Raw genomic sequence first — 17,694 nt, 5'->3', positions numbered from 1 at the left:
AGGATACAAGAGTCAGTGGTCAACATCTGGTACTGATATTTTCATCAATATTTTCGGTGCCGGGAAGTTTAGCCTTCAAGTGCAGATGCACCAGAGATGATTTCTATGAGTTCTGTTGTGATAGATGCCTGCCGAGTACGGTTGTAGAGAAGTGTAAGCTTGCCGAGCATGTCTTTGGCATTTTTCGTCGAATTTTCCATCGACTGCATGCGAGAACCAAGCTCTGAGGTAGAGTTTTCAAGCAATGCGTTGTACACAACAACACCCATATTGAACTCTGATAGGTCAAGAAGAAATTCTGAACGCTCAGGTCCCTCAAGCTCATAAGCATCAAAGTTATTCATGCCGCTCTCTGCTGCCTTCTCATATTCCCCAGAAGAGTATACGGTAGCAACAGTTGGCTTGAACGAGATCACTGACTGAAAACGGTTGTAGACGATCTGATGTTTTCCGGCGCCCTGGTTCAAGATAGTATCACTAACAAGTGAGGCAGTCGCAAACGTCAGTGGAACTTTTGACAGATCTACTATAGCTCCCGTAAGTGTCTCAGCATACGCCTTAGAAAGTTGTCCTCGAGCTTTCTCACCAATTATAGTCAACAACGGCACTTGAGCCCCAGAAAGTCCAGCGACTACCTTCGAATACTTGACAACAGTCGAGTTAATACCACCACAAAGACCTTTGTCAGACGAAACTGGTACAAGCAGTGTCCTCTCGGCGTCCACACCTAAAAATAAAGAGCGTCTGAGTCTCCCAGAAAATGTGTAAATTTCGTGACTGCTCACCTGGTTGATCACCAAGTAATCGTACCATTGGCTCTACAAGGCCACGTGATTTCTCCATTTTGGTTTGAGCTCCTTTCAAACGTGAAGCAGCCACCATCTTCATGGCTGCAGTTATTTTTTGTATGTTTCCAACAGACTTCATGCGCTGGGCAACCACCTGCAGCGAAATGAGTCGAGAGCCGTGCGGAACGGCAGGGCTGACAAGTGGAAATAAATTAAAGTTAGGCATTCGATATAGTGCGGGTAAATCCGTGCGGGCTAAATAATTTCGTAAACCCTATTTTCCCGGACAGTTCACGGGAGTGTCATCGAATGCGCCCGCTAGCGCAAGAACACGGCGAGCAAAACAGAGTTACTGGCATGGTGTTTGTTTGACGAAGCGGCCTAGAGCCAGCTTAGCAGGCAAGGGAGTGCTCACCATGAAGCTCCGGGGAAACGAAAACCAAACGTGTTATCATTTTTGAGAGAAGGATGTCCACGAAGTCGGGTCGTATTCTTTCGAACTTCGTTCAGCACCGCAACCAAACAACGAAACCCATTGGCCGACATGGCGTATGGAATGCTAGGGAGGGATGTGTTTGCAGTACTTGACTCGGTTGTTATGGGCTGGATAGTGTTAGACCGCGTTTGGTGCACAGAGCACAGGCAACAAGGTGCCCAAAAGCAAAAAAAAACAATCATTATTCTATCGCTGTAAAATCGAAGTCGTACTGTACATGTACAGTACAGTACGTGTAGTTGTACAGTAGCTCTTTTATAAATTTGGTACGGAATTACTTTCGTATGTACTAAAACTCGTGTACAACGTACAGTACACGTACAGTACACGTGTGCAAAACAGTCTCACTCAAAAATAAACATGCATTGCTTGCTTGATACGCGTTGCGTACGTGTACAATGCTACGAAGGTACTTTCGTACTTTCGTACGAACGAAGGTAGGAAGTACATGCGGAAGTACACGTAGCCCTACGGAAGTACTTTCGTACTTCCGTACTTCCGTACTTTTAATTAACTACCTTACTTAGGTACGAAAGTACTTTCTAATTTCTTTTTACTTTTTCAAAACGCATTTACAGACTTACAGTACTGTAGACTTTTTACATGCATTTCAATCATATCAACAAGTACGAAAGTACAAGCAAGTCTACGGAAATAATAGATATCTTCATACTATGGAAGTACTTCCGGAAGTACTTCCGTACTACATAGACTACGTATGCAGCTTTATTTGTACGTGTGGCTCACTCGGGATAGCCCAGCCACGAAGTACAAACCGTACGCTGTATGTACGTGTCGCCTTATTTCAACGGGACGCGAATTTGTAGCCAAACGCTCAGGCTCTGCTGTGCTAGGGCTAGGCCCTACATGTACGTGTACAGCTTTATGTACACGGCTACACGCAGGGCACAGATTTAACATTGTATTTAGGCTATTCTTCTGTTCGACACCACCCAGCTGCTGTCAGAGTCTAAACATATTTGTTAATGTACAGTATAAATATAGTCACGTGATGGCTGTCTAGTTCAACCGACCCGCTCGCGCGCAGCATAAATGGTTTGAATCCCCAGGCAAGTTGCACCTTTTCAGGGCAATTTATTTTGATTGAAAAGCACATACTGATCGTGACTTTGAAGGCAATCATTGACAAAATTACTCGAACGAAAGTATATGAATCGCCATTCTGGAAAGAACGTTGCTTTGGAGTGAGTGTCCCTACTCTTGTCGATCTTGCGATGAATTACTCTTTATAGTGTAGAGCTGTAGACGTACACGCGTACACGTACAGTACACGCAGTGCTATTTAAAGTAGCTACGGAAGTACTTTCGTACAATGTACGAAAGTACTTTCGTACATCCGGAAGAACTTCATTCTGTACATAGGGCTACGTACAATGCATATCGTACTTCCGTACATATCACTTAACACATATCTACATACCTATTTCACCTACATAGACTATCCACGTATCTAGTACGAAAGTACATATGTGTAATACACACCTTAGCTTAATACTTCATGAGGAAGTAGTTCCGTACGAAGATAGATAGAATAAGATATGATACGTGTACCTCCGAGATAATATCTAGGCCCATACTGGCCCTATCATAGACTATCGATCTTTCCGTCCGAAAATAGTGTACGGAAGTACAGTACACGTACACTATCCCTATTATTACGTACGGAAGTAAACTTACTTTCGTACTTTCGTACTTCATTCCGTACGAAATTTATGAAGGTACTGTACGTGTACAACGTACTGTACTGTACATTAAGGTCACGCTCCGCTAATTAAATTTCCCGTGCCAAAAGTACGAAATTTATTATGAATACGCATACAAATTGGCACGGGAAATTTAATTAGCGGAGCGTGACCTTAATAATAATGCTACACGTACAATTTTATAGTAGGGATAATCATTCATAGATAGAATGAACAACTTTATTATCCCTACATACAGTGCACGTGCATACAGTACGTGTACCGCCTAATACCTTCGCGTAAATAATAAGTTCTACAAAAATGTACACTTGTATTTGTACGTTGTAGATAGGGCCTAGAGTACACGTAATAAAAAAAAAAAAAATTCTTTAAAAATATGCCCTCCATACCGCACAACGAAATAATACAGATTTACACCAACAGCGTGAAACTCGGTCGTGAAGCAGAAAAACACGGCGATAAGGAACAGGCTATGAAGGCGAAAATGACGGCAGGAATGATGGAGTTTAAGATGATTATCCCTCCTCCGTGAATATTAAACTATAAATTATGGAAGTACTTCCGTATCTTCTTATATTTTTTACAGTAATATTACAACATATACGAAGGTACGTTTATACGTTATTATCCCTGCTGCATACTATGCGGTATGCGCTACCTTCGAAGGTACACTACTATTATCTTCGTACTTCCGTTAAATAAAACAACTTATTTATTACACGTACATGTACATGTACATACATGTACAGTTCAACTCTACGCAAGTGTCAAACCACACTCGTTCGGGCGAAGGTATGATAATATACGTAAATAGGGCATCAAGAAGATGTATTTAGGATTCGAATTTCATGTTTTCTGTGTACCCAACTCACCGTGTTGGTTCGTCTTGAAAAGCTTCATCACTTTCGTGTTGGGAAGCTTTGCCGGCTTTCTCTTTGGAATCTTCTTCAGATTTGTTTCAGGAAGCTTCAACTTCTTCTTGAGAATCTTCATTAGCAGCATCCTCACTCAATGCTCCGCCGCCTTCACTATTTCGCTCAGGAAGGTCAAACGTTGGCAGCTCCGGTTCTAGATCAACATCTTTACTGGAAACTCCATTATCACTGCAAGCTGCAGATTCCACTAAACGTTTCGTGCCGCCCGCGTCAAGCTCTGCAATGTAGTCCACACCTGCAACTTTGAACCCAGAATTGTTCAGGGGAGGCTCGCCGTCATCGTTGAACATCTTGCGATTAAGCATATCAGCTTGGAGCGCATAATCGAAGTTGGGGAACATGTTCTTGTACTCAGTAGGATCGGCAAGCGCCTCAGCCGCCTTCTTATTCACTCGAGCGAGGTCATTCTTCCACAGAGCCACGATATCCGATACCTTGGATGGGGCATACGTCCTTGCCATAAAAGCAGCCTCGGGTAAGCGCCCCGTGCTGCACAAGAGATCTATGCAAGAGTCAACTTTATTCAGTAAAAAGAGGCAGACGAACGCCACATTGTGTTTGCCTTTTTTTACTGCCGCAGTAGAAATTCGGTCCAAGAACTCGGGAGAAGCATAGGCTGACGAAAGAAGCAGCTGGCCAGAAAGATCGCCACAAGCTGCGAGGCACGTCGACGCAAGATATATATCTCCAGTTGATAAGGAAAGCTCCCCAAGCAGTTTCCACTTTTTTTCAGCATTTACTGGGTTCACTTCGTCAACCAAATTACGAGCGATATGAAGTTCTCCCAGCTGCACAGCGAGATCGAACTTGTAGTCAGGATCAGTGGCCACGCGCAAAGCATCCGCGACAAAACTACGGGACTCGAGAAACCGCGCAATAGTGTTGTGTTGGTCAGTGGGAATTGTAGGAAGGATATCTTCGGCAGCTTCAAGTTCCTCGCGCAAGACTAACGTTTTGTATTCAAGGAGACTGAGAAGCAAAGTATACGACACAACATTGAACTCCTTGTCAATAAGATATACACGGTTCTGCGCAGCAAGATATCCAAGGATATACATTGGCCGATCAAGGTGAAAGATGGTCGTGACCTCAGTGCCGACACAGTAGTTCAGGCGCCACTCTGAGTTATTATATATGAAGCAGTCTCCAACCCAAACACCAGTGCGTACAGACTCACCAATTTCTGCAACAAGCTCAAAAGCATCTTCCACACCCTCTTCATCCAGTACATCTTTCGCGAAGGCGTCTAGTGTGGCCGCCGCATTATATTTAAGAACAAAAAAAGACGACTCGCTGGAAATGGCGACAAACTCTCCGCTGTCTGACCACCACAGATTTCTAACAGAAACGTCGATGCGGCGTATCACGCGTGACTCCGCCCAATCGTAAAAACATATGAAATCCGTTGATCGCAAGCCCAACAAGAAGCCACCAAAGAGACCCTCGACAGCAAAATGAGGTCGAAAGCTGATCTTTTCTTTAAATTGGTTGAAGACTTTAATCCTTGATGGGGACTCGCGCACGGCGAACTCTGAGGAGTCTACTGACCAACCGAAGTCAAGTGCAGTGCCAAAAGATTTGTTACGCCATGCCAGGGCAGTATAAATTATATATTCACCGTCGCCACATGCTGTAACAAAACGTCCATTGGGTCCATGCACGAGACTCTGAGGATAGAGATCACAGCTACCAAGATCTTTGACCATGAGGGGGAGCCTGTCACCATCATGAAAGTCATAGTCAGTTGGCAGTGACTTAACATTGACAGTCTGGATGTCATTGTGCTTCGACCAAATTATCTTGCCGCTAGAGTCCATAGAAGCGACAGGATCCTCACGACCAATTTTGAACATTACAGTTCCTTCGTCGTAACCTATCGATACAGCATTAGATCCCTTCATCACACCGATCGCCCAGACGCGCTCCAAACCATAATTCAGCGTATTTTCTAAGCGATACGTGGTACTGTGCCAGATGCGAAGGGTTCCATCCTCAGACCCAGAGATTATCACAGGGAGCTCAGGGTGGAAACATACTGTCGAAACATTATGAGCATGTCCCTCAAGTGTTTGCACACACGATTTTGTTTGGTAATCCCATATTTTCACAAACTTATCATCGGCGCCAGATATGAGATACGGTCGGTCTCCTCCGCCAAAGTACTCAACGCAATTCACACCCTTTTCGTGGCCTTCCAAAGTGAAATTTGGCGAGCTCTGGCCAATGGACCAAACTTTTATTGTACGATCCAATGAAGCAGACGCAAACGTATTTGTGTCCTTAGGATTAAATGCTGCCTGCATAACATAATGAGAGTGTCCTTCGAAAACCTGAGTGCAAGCCCAGCCCTTGTCCCAGTCCCAGAGTTTGATGAGCATGTCATCAGAACACGTTAAAATATATGGAAAGGTAGGGTGAACTGATATGCAGCGAATGTAATCAGTATGTGCCTCAAAGGCTTTCACAAGTTCGGTGGTGTTATAGTTGTAGACACGCACAAACATGTCATCAGAACCGCAAATAATCCACAACTTCCTCAACACCCACTTTGCAGTACGAACGGGTAGCTCTGTCACCTCAAAAGATTTGACCAGACAGTTGGTCATATGGTTCCAGATATAGACGTTACCGCTGTAAAGGTTTGCAAGGATCCAAGGTTCCGTCGGATGAAGTTCGACACCTTTGACTCTATCAGAACGCTGCACAAGCTTACGTTTGATATCAAGTCTAAGCGGCATGCTGGACGTGTTTTCACTACTAAGAGGCAGAAAAAAGGTGAAGTAAAGAAGCCCGTCGGAATTCGAAAAGTTTCCACTGACAAAAATCTCACAAGGAATAAACAGAAACCCTGAAGCTTAGAGAGAAAGAACGAATAAAGTTAATAATGCCAGGGGGAACATCCGAATTCGGCCATCGGATCGGTGTGAACTAGTTTGATTTAAACATCACGGTAGGGGCAGGTTTCTTGTTCACGGTAGGGGCAGGTTTCTTGTTCCGCGAATAAAGAGACCTGGTTTAAGACCTCCACGAGAACAGGAATGTCGGTGATGGTAAGGAAGCGTACCGTTTGCGACCAGGAACACCTCGATTACAGATGTTCAGACAATTGGTCGAAATCTCCGCCGCAACAGAGGTATCACGGAGTTCTGAAACTTTCTGACTCGTTGTACGATACGAAAGTACTTTCGAAAGTACTTTCGGAAGTACTTTGTACTTTCGTACCTTCGTACTTTCGTACCTACCTTCGTATATAATAGATACTTTCGAAAGTACCTTCGTACGAAAGTACTTTCGTACTTTCGTACAAAGTACTTTCGTACTTTCGTACGGAGTACTTTCGTACGGAGTACGTCTACGGAAGTACTTTCGTAGGGCATTAACGGAACGATGCACGGAAATTACTCATTCAGTACGTGTACGTAGGGCTACAAGTAAGTGGGCTACAGTACGTTGTACACGTACACGTGTACGGAAGTACTTTCGTACTTTCGAAAGTACTTTCGAAAGTAACAACTTACTTTCGAAAGTACTTTCGTACTTTCGTACGAAAGTACGAAGGTACGTACTGTATACGTGTAATCTATCTTCGTGTCTGTTTCCGTACACGTGTACGTGTACGTACAATGGTGTACATACAGTACTCATACAGTTTCATAGATAGATGGCTTGGTCTACAGTAGTTGTACAGTGAGATGTACTTTCGTACTTATCTTCGAAGATAAAATCATATTTTATGGAAGTACTTTCGTACGAAATACCTTCGTAAGTAGCTTAGCTAAGTACTACATACATGTACACGTACTTTATCAATTTCCTGGCACTGTTATAATTTCGGGCACGATCTGCGCTTTCTTCGCGACGCTCGCGAACGTCGAAAAAAACCCACGTAGCGCGGTGCGCATGCCTTAGAACTGTCATCACGCAAAGTTTCGCGCGCAAACGTGCATTACACGCGGAGGAGTAGTGTTTCGCGCGCGGGTAAACTATGTACGAAGGTAAGTATGTATCATACAATAATGTAGCTATAATATACAGTACACGTACTACTGTAAGCTCTACAACTACTGTACTGTACACGTATGGAAGTGTAGGGCTAAGTTTTGTTTTACTTAGGAAGTACGAAAGTATTTTATTTGTGTACGTGTACGTGTACAAGTACGTTGTACGTGTACGACTCGTGTAACGTTGTACACGTACTCGTGTACACGTGCACTGTACCTTCGAAGGTAGTCTGTAGCTACGAAGATAGAATATTATGAAGGTAGCTAGCTAGCTAGCTACACGTACAGTACTGTACAACGTAGTACTTTCGTACTTTCGAAAGTACGAAAGTACTTCCGTAAAACTCTTCCGTACAATAAACGTACAGTAAGTCAACTTACAGTACCTTCGTATGTAACTAGCCACGAAAGTGCTACGAAGGTACGAAAGAGTACTGTACTTTCGAAAGTAATTCCGGAAGTAGCTAACAACTTAGCTAGCTAGCTACGAACGAAAGTACTTTCGAAAGCACCTTCGAAGGTACAGTACGTGTACACGTACTGTAGATATCTACTAAGTCTAGCTAGATATCTACAGTACGTGTACCTTCGAAGGTACAGTATAAGTTGTTTTAGGAAACTGTACACGTACAGTACTCTCGAAAGTACTTCCGGAAGTACACGTACAAGCAAGCAATCAAATAAAGCTATCATAGTACATACAACTACTGTACGTGTAGCCCCATTTATAATAGAACGACTTGCCATACAACGTTGTACAGATGTACAGGTTACACATACAGTCTAGATTTACACGTACACGACTCGTACACGTACACGTACTGTACGTTGTACGGATGTACCTTGCTTGGGTATTGCGGAAGTACTGTACGAAAGTACTGTACATAGAATAGCTACGTACGTACGTGTACCGTTAGGTACGTACGAAGGTAATACGAAGGTAACCTTGAGAGTGAGTACAGAGAGGTACTACAATAAGTACTTCTGACTAGTACAGTACACCAGTAGTGTACTATCTCCGTAAAGACATAGATAGATAAAAGACTGTCGGGGTTTCCCCGACAGCATCACTCTTGAATAGAGACAACACGCACAAGGAACTCATCGACGTATCCTCGATAGACCACTGTCCATCAGGAACAGTAGTCAGGGAAAAGTACTACAAACCAAACAGTACATAGCCCACTTTAAGGGGTAATACCTTCGTACCTTCGAAGGTACTTTCGTACGAAGGTAGCTAGCTAGCTACGTACCTTCGTGCGTACGAAAGTACGAAAGTACTTTCGTACGAAAGTACGAAAGTATCTTCGAAGGTACAGTACCTCCAGGTACAACACACAATAAGATTTACTGTACACGTGTACGAAGGTACCTTCGTACGTTGTACGAAAGTAACACCTTACTTCCGGAAGAATGTAAATGAACACTGTTTACAAAGTTCGAGTATCGCGGCAAGAAGGACCAGCGGTTACGGAGTTCAGGACTTTCTATATCTTGCGCTCACTGTTCTGAGTTCTGGATCTGGTTCTCTAAAGTAAAACAGGTTGAAATCCCTCTACGCCGAGATGAACGCGACTTCGCCCAACAAACTGAAGAGGGAGACAGCATTTCTTTGCCCTGCCGAATTCAGGAACGACTTGCCTCTCGTTCCATCTGATTGGAAGTTTCTCCACCGCCCCAACCTCTGCGAGTCAATTTCGGATTATCATCATGTTTCGCTTATCGGCGAGGCAAGAGACGCTGTCCTACCTGCAGACCTCGGCCTTACAGTCGACCCACTGCTATCGAGTAGTTACCGCGAAAAACAGTTTAGACCTCCACTGGAACACGTTGACAATAAACTTTTGGAAGAGGAGAAGGATAGAGAGATGGTCGCTGACAATCATAAGATAAGAAACAAAAGACCCGATATGTCTAAGGCGCTCTGGCTGATGAACACGCAGTACATCTCGTCTATGCCGCTGCCCGAGCATCTTGGTCGAAGTGAGAAGGATTGGGCCAAGCACAAGCAAATTCGCGATCAAGACGCTGCACCCAACGACTCTCATATTCAACAGATCAAGAGCATTGATCGCTCTTTCACCGCAGTTAAACATCGCCTTAGTAAAGATTCAAGCCAAGATGTCTTTCCAATAATGGAGTTGCCAGTCCTTCCTGATTTTGCTCACTCGTCTTCTAGCTTTGTCCACTTCATTTATGATGAAGATCCTAGTGATGATGCACGCCCTGAAAATGGTTCGTGTCTCACACGCATGCACACAGCTCTTGAGAACTCATTTGTAAAGCCGTACTCAGTGAATTGCCTACGAGGAGATACTGGTGCAGAAAAACTCGTCGCTCTGATGCTCCCAAGTCTGTCTAATCACGACACTGGTGCACGGAAAGTCAACCTCGATAAACTGAACTATGAGGAGTACAACTGGATTCGAGAATATCAGTATCGTCTACATCGAGAACGCGCTAACAGTCACAAATCCATGTGCTTCTTTTTTGATAAAGAACACAATACAAGATACATGGAGTTGAGCGCAAGAATACTACTAAGCAAGAGGAGTAAGCACTCAAAGGGTACTAGAGACGGTGCAAATTTCAGGCCATCAAAGATTACTATCAAGAAGCCTTTGAGAAACCAAGGGGCTGGCCATGAGCGTATGAAAACGTAGCGTCGCTTACGACTATGCTACGTTTTCAGTATGAAGAATTAGGTGACTCTTCTCATCCCTGAGCTGATACCGGTTTTCATATTGGTTGGCTTTCACAGGCAAAAAAGCTAGTTTGAAGACAGTGCTTTAACTTTGGCTGACATGCTTTATAATCTGAACAATCTGAGTCAATAGCCCTACACGTGTAGTGTCAACATTTTTTCTGTTTCTACGTCGAATTATTCTTAATTTTACTGATCATCAGCTTCAGCAACTCCTCTAGGACATCAGCGCCACATCGACCGCTTCCTTGAGCGAGCCGTCCTTGTAGGCACCTGAACAGAACATACGAGTTATTTTGTCACGTCAGCGGAATTTCGGTTCAATTCCAGTTCGTCATACGGGCACAAAAATATCTTAAGAGTAAAAGTTCATTTTGCAAAAGTTGAAGGAGGGATACCTATGCAGATGTCACAACCACCATAGAAATTGCCATCAATGTAGACCTGAGGGAATGTCGGCCAGTTTGAATAGATCTTCATTCCGGCCCGCAAACCATCGTCATCAAGGATGTCTACGGTCTCGAATGGGACGTTCATAGAAGTAAATATTTGCACGACTGTGCTGCTGAATCCACACCGCGGTGCATCTTTAGAGCCCTTCATGAAAACTACGATTTTGTTTTCGGCGATGAATTTATCAACGGCGACCTTTAACTCAGGACCGATATCTGAGGACGAAAGCGTGACAAAATATCCTCGGTTTGCGGTGGTAGAGCGAAATGAACGAGTGTAAGATCGTTTCCCGGGACCACGAAATTCCGGAAGATGAATGCGAGAGGTCAAGGTTGGCGCGTTGTTTTTTTTTTCCTTAAAACACATATCTTGCTTCGTACCTTCGTACGAAGGTACTATGCGTTATGTACTTCCGGAAATAGATACACGCACGCACAATCACGTATTCTATACTGTACGTGTACTGTTCTCAGTGTGAGCATAGAATATCATAGTGTACAGACCACAGACTGACTACTGTACAATAGTACAACGTAGATATCCGTCTGCTGCATATTTATCTTTTACGGAAGTAAACATACACGTACAACGTATGTTATACAGTACGTGTACTGTACACGTACAGTACATGAAAAAAGTGATTCTGATACAGACTCGTAAAAAGAATAAACAACTTAAATCGCTAAAAAACGCGAGTATCTTCGTAGGAAGTCTGAAATCGGGCTTGACGGACGAGCCTCTCGACTAGAAACGTGCCGGTCTAAGATATTTCATTCTGCTCCGCGCAGTTCTCGAATAAAATGCATCTCCGGAAACGTTGTGCCGTTCACGGCGTCTCCAGCTCTCTCATGGATCCTGCTTGAAGCAATGCTCGGCCACGGCCTCTTAGACGACAGGGTGTGCACGGAGGATGGGTCACTATGTCAGAAACGCGATGTATTATTAGTTTCCAGTACACAAAGCGGGAATCCCGTTCTACGAAACATCTACAATGTTCGATGGTCTTTCTCTTCCGTTGTCCCTGATTTTTCGTTGTCTGCCAGTTCCTGCGTTATATTCCTGTCTGCTAGATTCCACGTTCTGCATCCTGAATACCTCCACAGCCGAATACAACAGATGCGGAATAATTTGAACTTCTGTTTTGTGCTATGTATCGTTGACATGGAGGACAGTGTGAACGTTTTGTGTGACATAAATAAAACGTCAACGGTACAAGACTGTACCCTAGTATGTTCTTGGAGCCTGGAAGAGTCTGCGCGATACCTTGAGACACTAAAAGAATACGAGAGTTACTCAACGAATGATATCGAGGGAACAGAGAAAATTGATTTTGTCAGTCGAGTTCAAGGAGCGATCACTAGTCTTCGCAGCTTGAATAAACTTGACGCAATAACCTTGTGTGACAGCTTTGGAACACTTGCCTCACTCATATGTGCATCTCACACACGTTTGGTGACCCCAGGCTTCGGTCCAACGAAAATCAGATTCATTCTCGACACTTTCCACCGACCTTTGCGCTACCCAAAGTTTCAATCTTGATATCAAAATGGCTGAAAGACTTTAACTTCAAGTGTTGTTCGCAGCGTGCTTATGCACGTGACTGTTCCGAGTCAGTGCAGCAAGACACAGTTGCGATGGCTATCAAGTGACACCAAATATCATCAGTACTCATCACAAGGCTATCTATCGAGATTATTTGCCTGAATAATATATCAATATCACGGTTAATCAATATCATCGTGCAAATTAGCAATGCCAGCTATGTGTATCCCCTTTCGCTCTGCTATTGTCCAGGCTTCCTCCGCTTCCTCCTTGTGGCGCTGACGCATACTGGCTGCCATTTTTTTTGAATCATTTGACGGCATTGTTGCTGGACAAAATGAGTAGCAGTATCCGAATTGCAGTCGGAAAATGAAAGGCAATATAGGGCCGATGGAGAGGGGAAATACCCATTTCAAACCTCAGAATTGCTTAAAATAAAAGAGTTGGGTCAGGGCACTCCAAACAAAGCAAAGAACTCCGAGCTCACCAATTACATACTCTACAAGCGGGCGTATAGGAAGCAATGGAGTTAAGATTTTAATTGCCTCGGAATTTATTCTTCCTAGTCCCTGCACTGCTGCAGTACGGAAAATACGTCTGTAGTAAAAACGGTTGAGCGTTCGCGGTATCTGTGAACGCTTGCGAACTGATGCCAGCATTCGAGCCAAGATGCAGGGTATCAGGAAAGATTGACGGTCGTCACGAAGGCGAAGGCTTTAAACTAAACAAGTATGATACAGTCAAAGATTGACAAGGTCAGACTTCACCAATTCATAGCCATCTTCAAAGGCAAGTCCTGCACCTTGCCCTATATTAGGCATGGTGGCATGACAAGAATCGCCTAGGAGCGTCGCATGACCATCAGACCAGGGACGCATGATTGATGGAAATCGATCCCAGAGATCACGAACTTCTATTTCCAACGGTTCAGTTGCTTCGACCAATTCAAGAACCTCAGGGGCCCAGCCCTTCAAAAAAATACTGAGTGTTTTTGGGTACACAGCAATTAGATGGACTTGCCTTCAGCTTTTCTAAAAGATACTCCTTAGGCTTCCTGGCATCTGGCGTGTTGGGTTCAACTGCCTTAATAAATCCATACCACTGAACACGTCCAGCACGGTCTGGACACACGACAAAATAGTGATCTGGTCCGATAAAAGCCAGGAGAAATGGTCGCAGTCACACAATAACAGTATCAGAAATACATAATTTCGAAAGTACAGGAGATTCTATTCAGGGCATATCTAAAACTGTAAAACCTACCGAATACCCAACATCTGCGTAGTAGTAGGGTTTGAATATGGGCAATCCTGAGTACAGCTTAAATCCAGTAAAATTTGCAGTGCTACTTGCTCCTTTCCTGCCAGGTGGCTCGCCAAACATCTGAGCCCGAACTTGGCTCCATATGCCATCAGCTCCGATAAGGACGTCAGCTTGCAACTCCCTGCCATCTTCTAAAATGGCCGTGATGCCACCGCCGTCTTCACTATTGTTATTGCGGTAACGAACAATGTTTGAGCCAAGAAGTACAGTGTCGTTGCTGCCGATTTCTTCGAGGAGGACGCCCTGTAGTTCACAGCGGTCAACACAAATTGAAAAAGGGAGGTTACGTTCAACTGGTAGCTCGGTGATGGCTTCGAATTTGAACATCCACTTTCCACTAAGACCATCACGAATTCCACTGGCTGTGTCCCAGAAAGGACGGCTGACCTCGTGCACGCGCTCGAATAATCTTTCGCTTGTTGCTTTTATAGTGCTGACGCCGTTAGATGCAAGCTGTATTGGTCCGCCTAAAGTGCGATAATTGGCTGTGCGCTCTAAGACAGTCACATCAGCTCCAGCTTTTCGAAGTGCAATAGCCGCGAACAAACCGCCCAGACCACCACCCGCAATCAGTACGCGCAGGGGAGCTTCCGACGAAATAAAATCCGTTTTAAAAACGGGATCCTCCGTGCGACCGGAAGCTAACAGAGCAGATCCAGGGAGCTTCGGGGCAGCAGAGACATGTTTTCTACCAATTATCAGGCGTAAATTTGAGGATCTCGCGGCTTCATTATTTCGAAAAAAAAATGATCTACGTGAAGCCGTTGAAAAACATGACATCATACGAAGATCGCCCTCAGCCGCGCACCTAGCCATCGAGCCCAGCGCTAGCTCGCGGGGCCTTCAAGACTTTTTGAGCTAGCTGGTAGCTCGAGGTAGCTACTGCCTTCTAGCTAGCTAGCTAGCCTTCGGAGGTTGTCAGCTACAACGCGATAGCCTAGCTAGTAGCTACGTGTGTGTTATTTCAAGTCTCCGTGACGTGCAGCCCTAGAAATCTGCTCGCTAAGGCAAAAAACAACTACCTGTACACGGTCACGCCGCCCAAATCGGGATCCTCCCCAAGACCTTCAGTCTCGTCGTTCTCACGTACACCCCGGTCATTGCCCCCTTCCTTCGCGAATAAGAAATCAACCCCTCCGCCCAGCAGCCGGCATCCCACGCTTCGCATGAGCGCCACCGAGATCCGCCTCTCCCAGCTACTATTCGTATGGAATCTTAGCCTGATACGAGTACAGCATTTTGGCGGACGGAATGGGCCTGACAGTGAAAGATTATCCTTTCAGTACGCGAGTACGAGTACGTGTCATACTAGATTACATACGCGTTTTCGGAGAAAAAAGCGGAAGGAGATCCGACTCGCATTCGTATGGGCATTTCTGTCAGAAAGGGGCCTTCCGTGGTTTCCGTGTACTGTATAAAATAATTTTGAGTACAGTACGTACACGTGAAGTACTATTAGAGCAATAGTATCCGATATCATAGTCTATGTTGTACGGAAGTGCTTTCGTACTTCCGTACTAAGGTAGAATTCCAACTTGTATGTGCAGTTGTGTACGCGAAGGTACTTCCAGAAGGAAGTACGGAAGTACGTTCCGGAAGTACTTTCGTACACGTACGTGCCTTATCTTCGAAGGTACAAGTACACGTGTACAACTGTTATCTTCGAAGATAGATTAGCTCTACAGCGTACTGTACGTGTAGCTAGCTAGTCTAGCTACCTTCGAAGGTACATGTAGTATCTAAGGAGCCCTGTCTAGCTAGCTACGAAGGTACTTCCGGAAATAAAGTTGTAGCTAGCTGGCTACCTTCGTACGAATACTTTCGAGAGTACCTTCGTAGCTACCTTCGTACTAGCTAGTACGTGTAGTCGTGTACTGTAGGCTACCTTCGAAGGTACTTCCGTACTTCCGGAATTACGAAGGTAGCTAGCAACGTAGCTACTAGATCGGCTATCTCGGAGGTATCTATTTACTTCCATACCTTCGAAGGTACGGAAGTACGGAAGTACGGAAGTTCCGTACTACCGGAAGTACAACGTACACGTAGGGCTAGCAGTGGGCTTGCTAGGCTACAGTACTTTCGAAGATAGAATACTTTCGAAAGTACTTTCTGTACAGTAGTTGTACTGTACAACTAGTTGTACGGAAGTACTACTTTCGTACTTTCACTTTCGAAGTACGAAAGTATTCTATCTACAATACACGTACCTTCAAGGTACTTTCGTACTTTCGAAAGTAATCATACAAAGTACTTTCGTACGAAATAAAGTACTTTCGTACTTTCGTACGAAAGAAGTACGAAGGTACCTTCGGAGGTACTTTCGTACTACGCATACGATACCTTCGAAGGTAATAGATTTACTTCTCGAAAGTACGAAAGTATTTCCGTACCTTAGTACGAAAGTAGTTCGTACCCCGTAGACTAAATTGACGCAATATATATAATTACTTTTCTTGCAATTTGTTGCACCGGAAGTAAGTCTTGTGAAAGTCAAACCAATGCACTATGTGTTCGCGGGTTCGAACCCCGCCGGATTCAGGGTTCTCGAGGGAGGCAGTGAATCTGTGCCCGAGTGGTCTAAGGGGTTGGTCTTAAGAATAAATTCCTTTTTATCATGAGGGTGAGTTTCGGCGCAAGTACAAGTATGTACAGTACGTGAAGTACAATCAGAAATATCAGTGTTTTCGTTCGACTACAGTACAGAAGTTTGCCGATTTGTACTGGAGAGATCTGGCAACTTTGGCCTAGCTTATTTTAGACTGACGGCTAGTACTACGTGTACACACCCTACGAAGGCTCTTTCGGAGGTAAGACATTTGAGGAGAATGTACTGCACTGACTCAGTGGCGGTGAAATGCAGACAATTATCTGTATGTAGCGACAGAGCACTACTGGTGTCACATTTTATTGTTTCAGCCGGAAACTCGACGCAAATAAAGTATACTCTAACGTGGACCTTGACCCTGCCACCAAAGCACGTGCACGCGAGGGTTAGAATGACATAATACTATCGGCTGACTTCGCCTCAGTTGGCTGCGTAAACATGTTCACTGCCAAAAGGACGTGTGAAAACTGCAGTGTTTCGACCAGAAAAAACACTCCCCTGCCTTCGCGCTCCTCCTGCAGCTAGAACAACATTTCCGTGACCCTTACATGTTGACTATAAATCGTAACATCTGAACGAAATAGGAACATTTGATCGAAAAAAAGGTGACACTCACTATTCAGTATTTGTTCGCCGGACCATCACTCGTTCCGCTTATTGTTTTCGTCCGATCCTTTTCTTTATTGCACAAGTTTTTTTTCGTGGGACAAGTCGAGTACAGTACGTATCAGTGCGAAATGGGGGTAAAGCACGTCACTGCTGTCTGAACTGTAACAGCGTCTAGAGGGGAAAAAAGATAATCAACATGATCCCTTTCTTCAAAAGAAATAATATCGCCATCAAGTGCTAGCAAGCCTCTACAGTGGCGTATGCACATCGGCCTATAGACTTGCTTCCGAGTCACAGGGTTAGATATCAAAGTAAGTTCGTGAAGCTGGGGATGAACTGCCAACTTTTCGACCTCTGAAAGCTCCGCAACGCGATTACCATTCAGGTGAAGTGAGGAAAGCCTAACCAAAGGCGACAGGTGAGATAATGACTTCAATCCATTTTGATTGATGTGGAGCTCACGAAGGTGAACTAAACCTGTCAAGCTTTGCGGGTCCAGTACCTTGATGCGGTT

The 17,694-nt window shown here is 44.5% G+C and overlaps 6 protein-coding genes across 6 annotated transcripts; 2 read left to right on the top strand and 4 right to left on the bottom strand.

The window, feature by feature from the left end:
• Window positions 1-68: 68 nt before the first annotated feature.
• On the bottom strand, window positions 69-1,014 carry MICPUCDRAFT_13754 (H+-or Na+-translocating f-type, v-type and A-type ATPase superfamily; the record flags this gene model as incomplete). Its single annotated transcript, XM_003055960.1, has 2 exons — window positions 69-727; window positions 786-1,014. The coding sequence occupies 2 exons, from the start codon at window positions 1,012-1,014 to the stop codon at window positions 69-71; spliced, it is 888 nt and encodes a 295-aa protein (XP_003056006.1).
• Window positions 1,015-3,578: 2,564 nt separating this feature from the next.
• On the bottom strand, window positions 3,579-7,063 carry MICPUCDRAFT_31494 (uncharacterized protein). Its single transcript, XM_003055959.1, has 2 exons — window positions 6,954-7,063; window positions 3,579-6,791 (listed from the first exon to the last, which is right to left on the bottom strand). The coding sequence occupies exon 2, from the start codon at window positions 6,679-6,681 to the stop codon at window positions 3,967-3,969; it is 2,715 nt and encodes a 904-aa protein (XP_003056005.1). The 5' UTR covers window positions 6,682-6,791; window positions 6,954-7,063; the 3' UTR covers window positions 3,579-3,966.
• A 2,446-nt stretch (window positions 7,064-9,509) lies between these two features.
• MICPUCDRAFT_70694 (PAF1 complex protein) lies at window positions 9,510-10,607 on the top strand (the record flags this gene model as incomplete). Its single annotated transcript, XM_003056347.1, has 1 exon — window positions 9,510-10,607. The coding sequence occupies one exon, from the start codon at window positions 9,510-9,512 to the stop codon at window positions 10,605-10,607; it is 1,098 nt and encodes a 365-aa protein (XP_003056393.1).
• Window positions 10,608-10,774: 167 nt separating this feature from the next.
• MICPUCDRAFT_31490 (uncharacterized protein) lies at window positions 10,775-11,467 on the bottom strand (the record flags this gene model as incomplete). The annotated part of the gene is made up of 2 exons (XM_003055958.1): window positions 10,775-10,921; window positions 11,047-11,467. The coding sequence occupies 2 exons, from the start codon at window positions 11,465-11,467 to the stop codon at window positions 10,866-10,868; spliced, it is 477 nt and encodes a 158-aa protein (XP_003056004.1). The 3' UTR covers window positions 10,775-10,865.
• A 350-nt stretch (window positions 11,468-11,817) lies between these two features.
• Window positions 11,818-13,268, top strand: MICPUCDRAFT_55355 (uncharacterized protein). Its single transcript, XM_003056346.1, has one exon. The coding sequence runs from the start codon at window positions 11,969-11,971 to the stop codon at window positions 12,638-12,640; it is 672 nt and encodes a 223-aa protein (XP_003056392.1). The 5' UTR covers window positions 11,818-11,968; the 3' UTR covers window positions 12,641-13,268.
• Window positions 11,818-14,949, bottom strand: ZEP2 (zeaxanthin epoxidase). The gene is made up of 5 exons (XM_003055957.1): window positions 13,907-14,949; window positions 13,664-13,804; window positions 13,411-13,611; window positions 13,131-13,308; window positions 11,818-13,031 (listed from the first exon to the last, which is right to left on the bottom strand). Exons 1-5 carry the CDS (start codon window positions 14,780-14,782, stop codon window positions 12,826-12,828), a joined length of 1,602 nt encoding a protein of 533 aa, XP_003056003.1. The 5' UTR covers window positions 14,783-14,949; the 3' UTR covers window positions 11,818-12,825.
• Window positions 14,950-17,694: the final 2,745 nt, after the last annotated feature.

This window comes from Micromonas pusilla, assembly GCF_000151265.4.
Source record: "Micromonas pusilla CCMP1545 genomic scaffold MICPUCscaffold_2, whole genome shotgun sequence".
Classification (NCBI taxonomy): domain Eukaryota; kingdom Viridiplantae; phylum Chlorophyta; class Mamiellophyceae; order Mamiellales; family Mamiellaceae; genus Micromonas; species Micromonas pusilla.
The sequence above is the reverse complement of the archived record's forward strand: the minus strand, read 5'-3'. Positions and strand labels throughout refer to the sequence as shown.

What these genes read in the sequence shown, in the direction of transcription:
- MICPUCDRAFT_31494 (XM_003055959.1), bottom strand. Translation starts at nt 6,681, where the DNA reads ATGCCGCTTAGACTTGATATCAAACGTAAGCTTGTGCAGCGTTCTGAT.
- MICPUCDRAFT_55355 (XM_003056346.1), top strand. Translation starts at nt 11,969, where the DNA reads ATGCTCGGCCACGGCCTCTTAGACGACAGGGTGTGCACGGAGGATGGG.
- ZEP2 (XM_003055957.1), bottom strand. Translation starts at nt 14,782, where the DNA reads ATGGCTAGGTGCGCGGCTGAGGGCGATCTTCGTATGATGTCATGTTTT. An exon ending in ACGCAGATGTTGGGTATTCG is followed by an intron (nt 13,805 to 13,906) that starts GTAGGTTTTACA and finishes CCATTTCTCCTG; the next exon opens with GCTTTTATCGGACCAGATCA. An exon ending in ATCTTTTAGAAAAGCTGAAG is followed by an intron (nt 13,612 to 13,663) that starts GCAAGTCCATCT and finishes ATTTTTTTGAAG; the next exon opens with GGCTGGGCCCCTGAGGTTCT.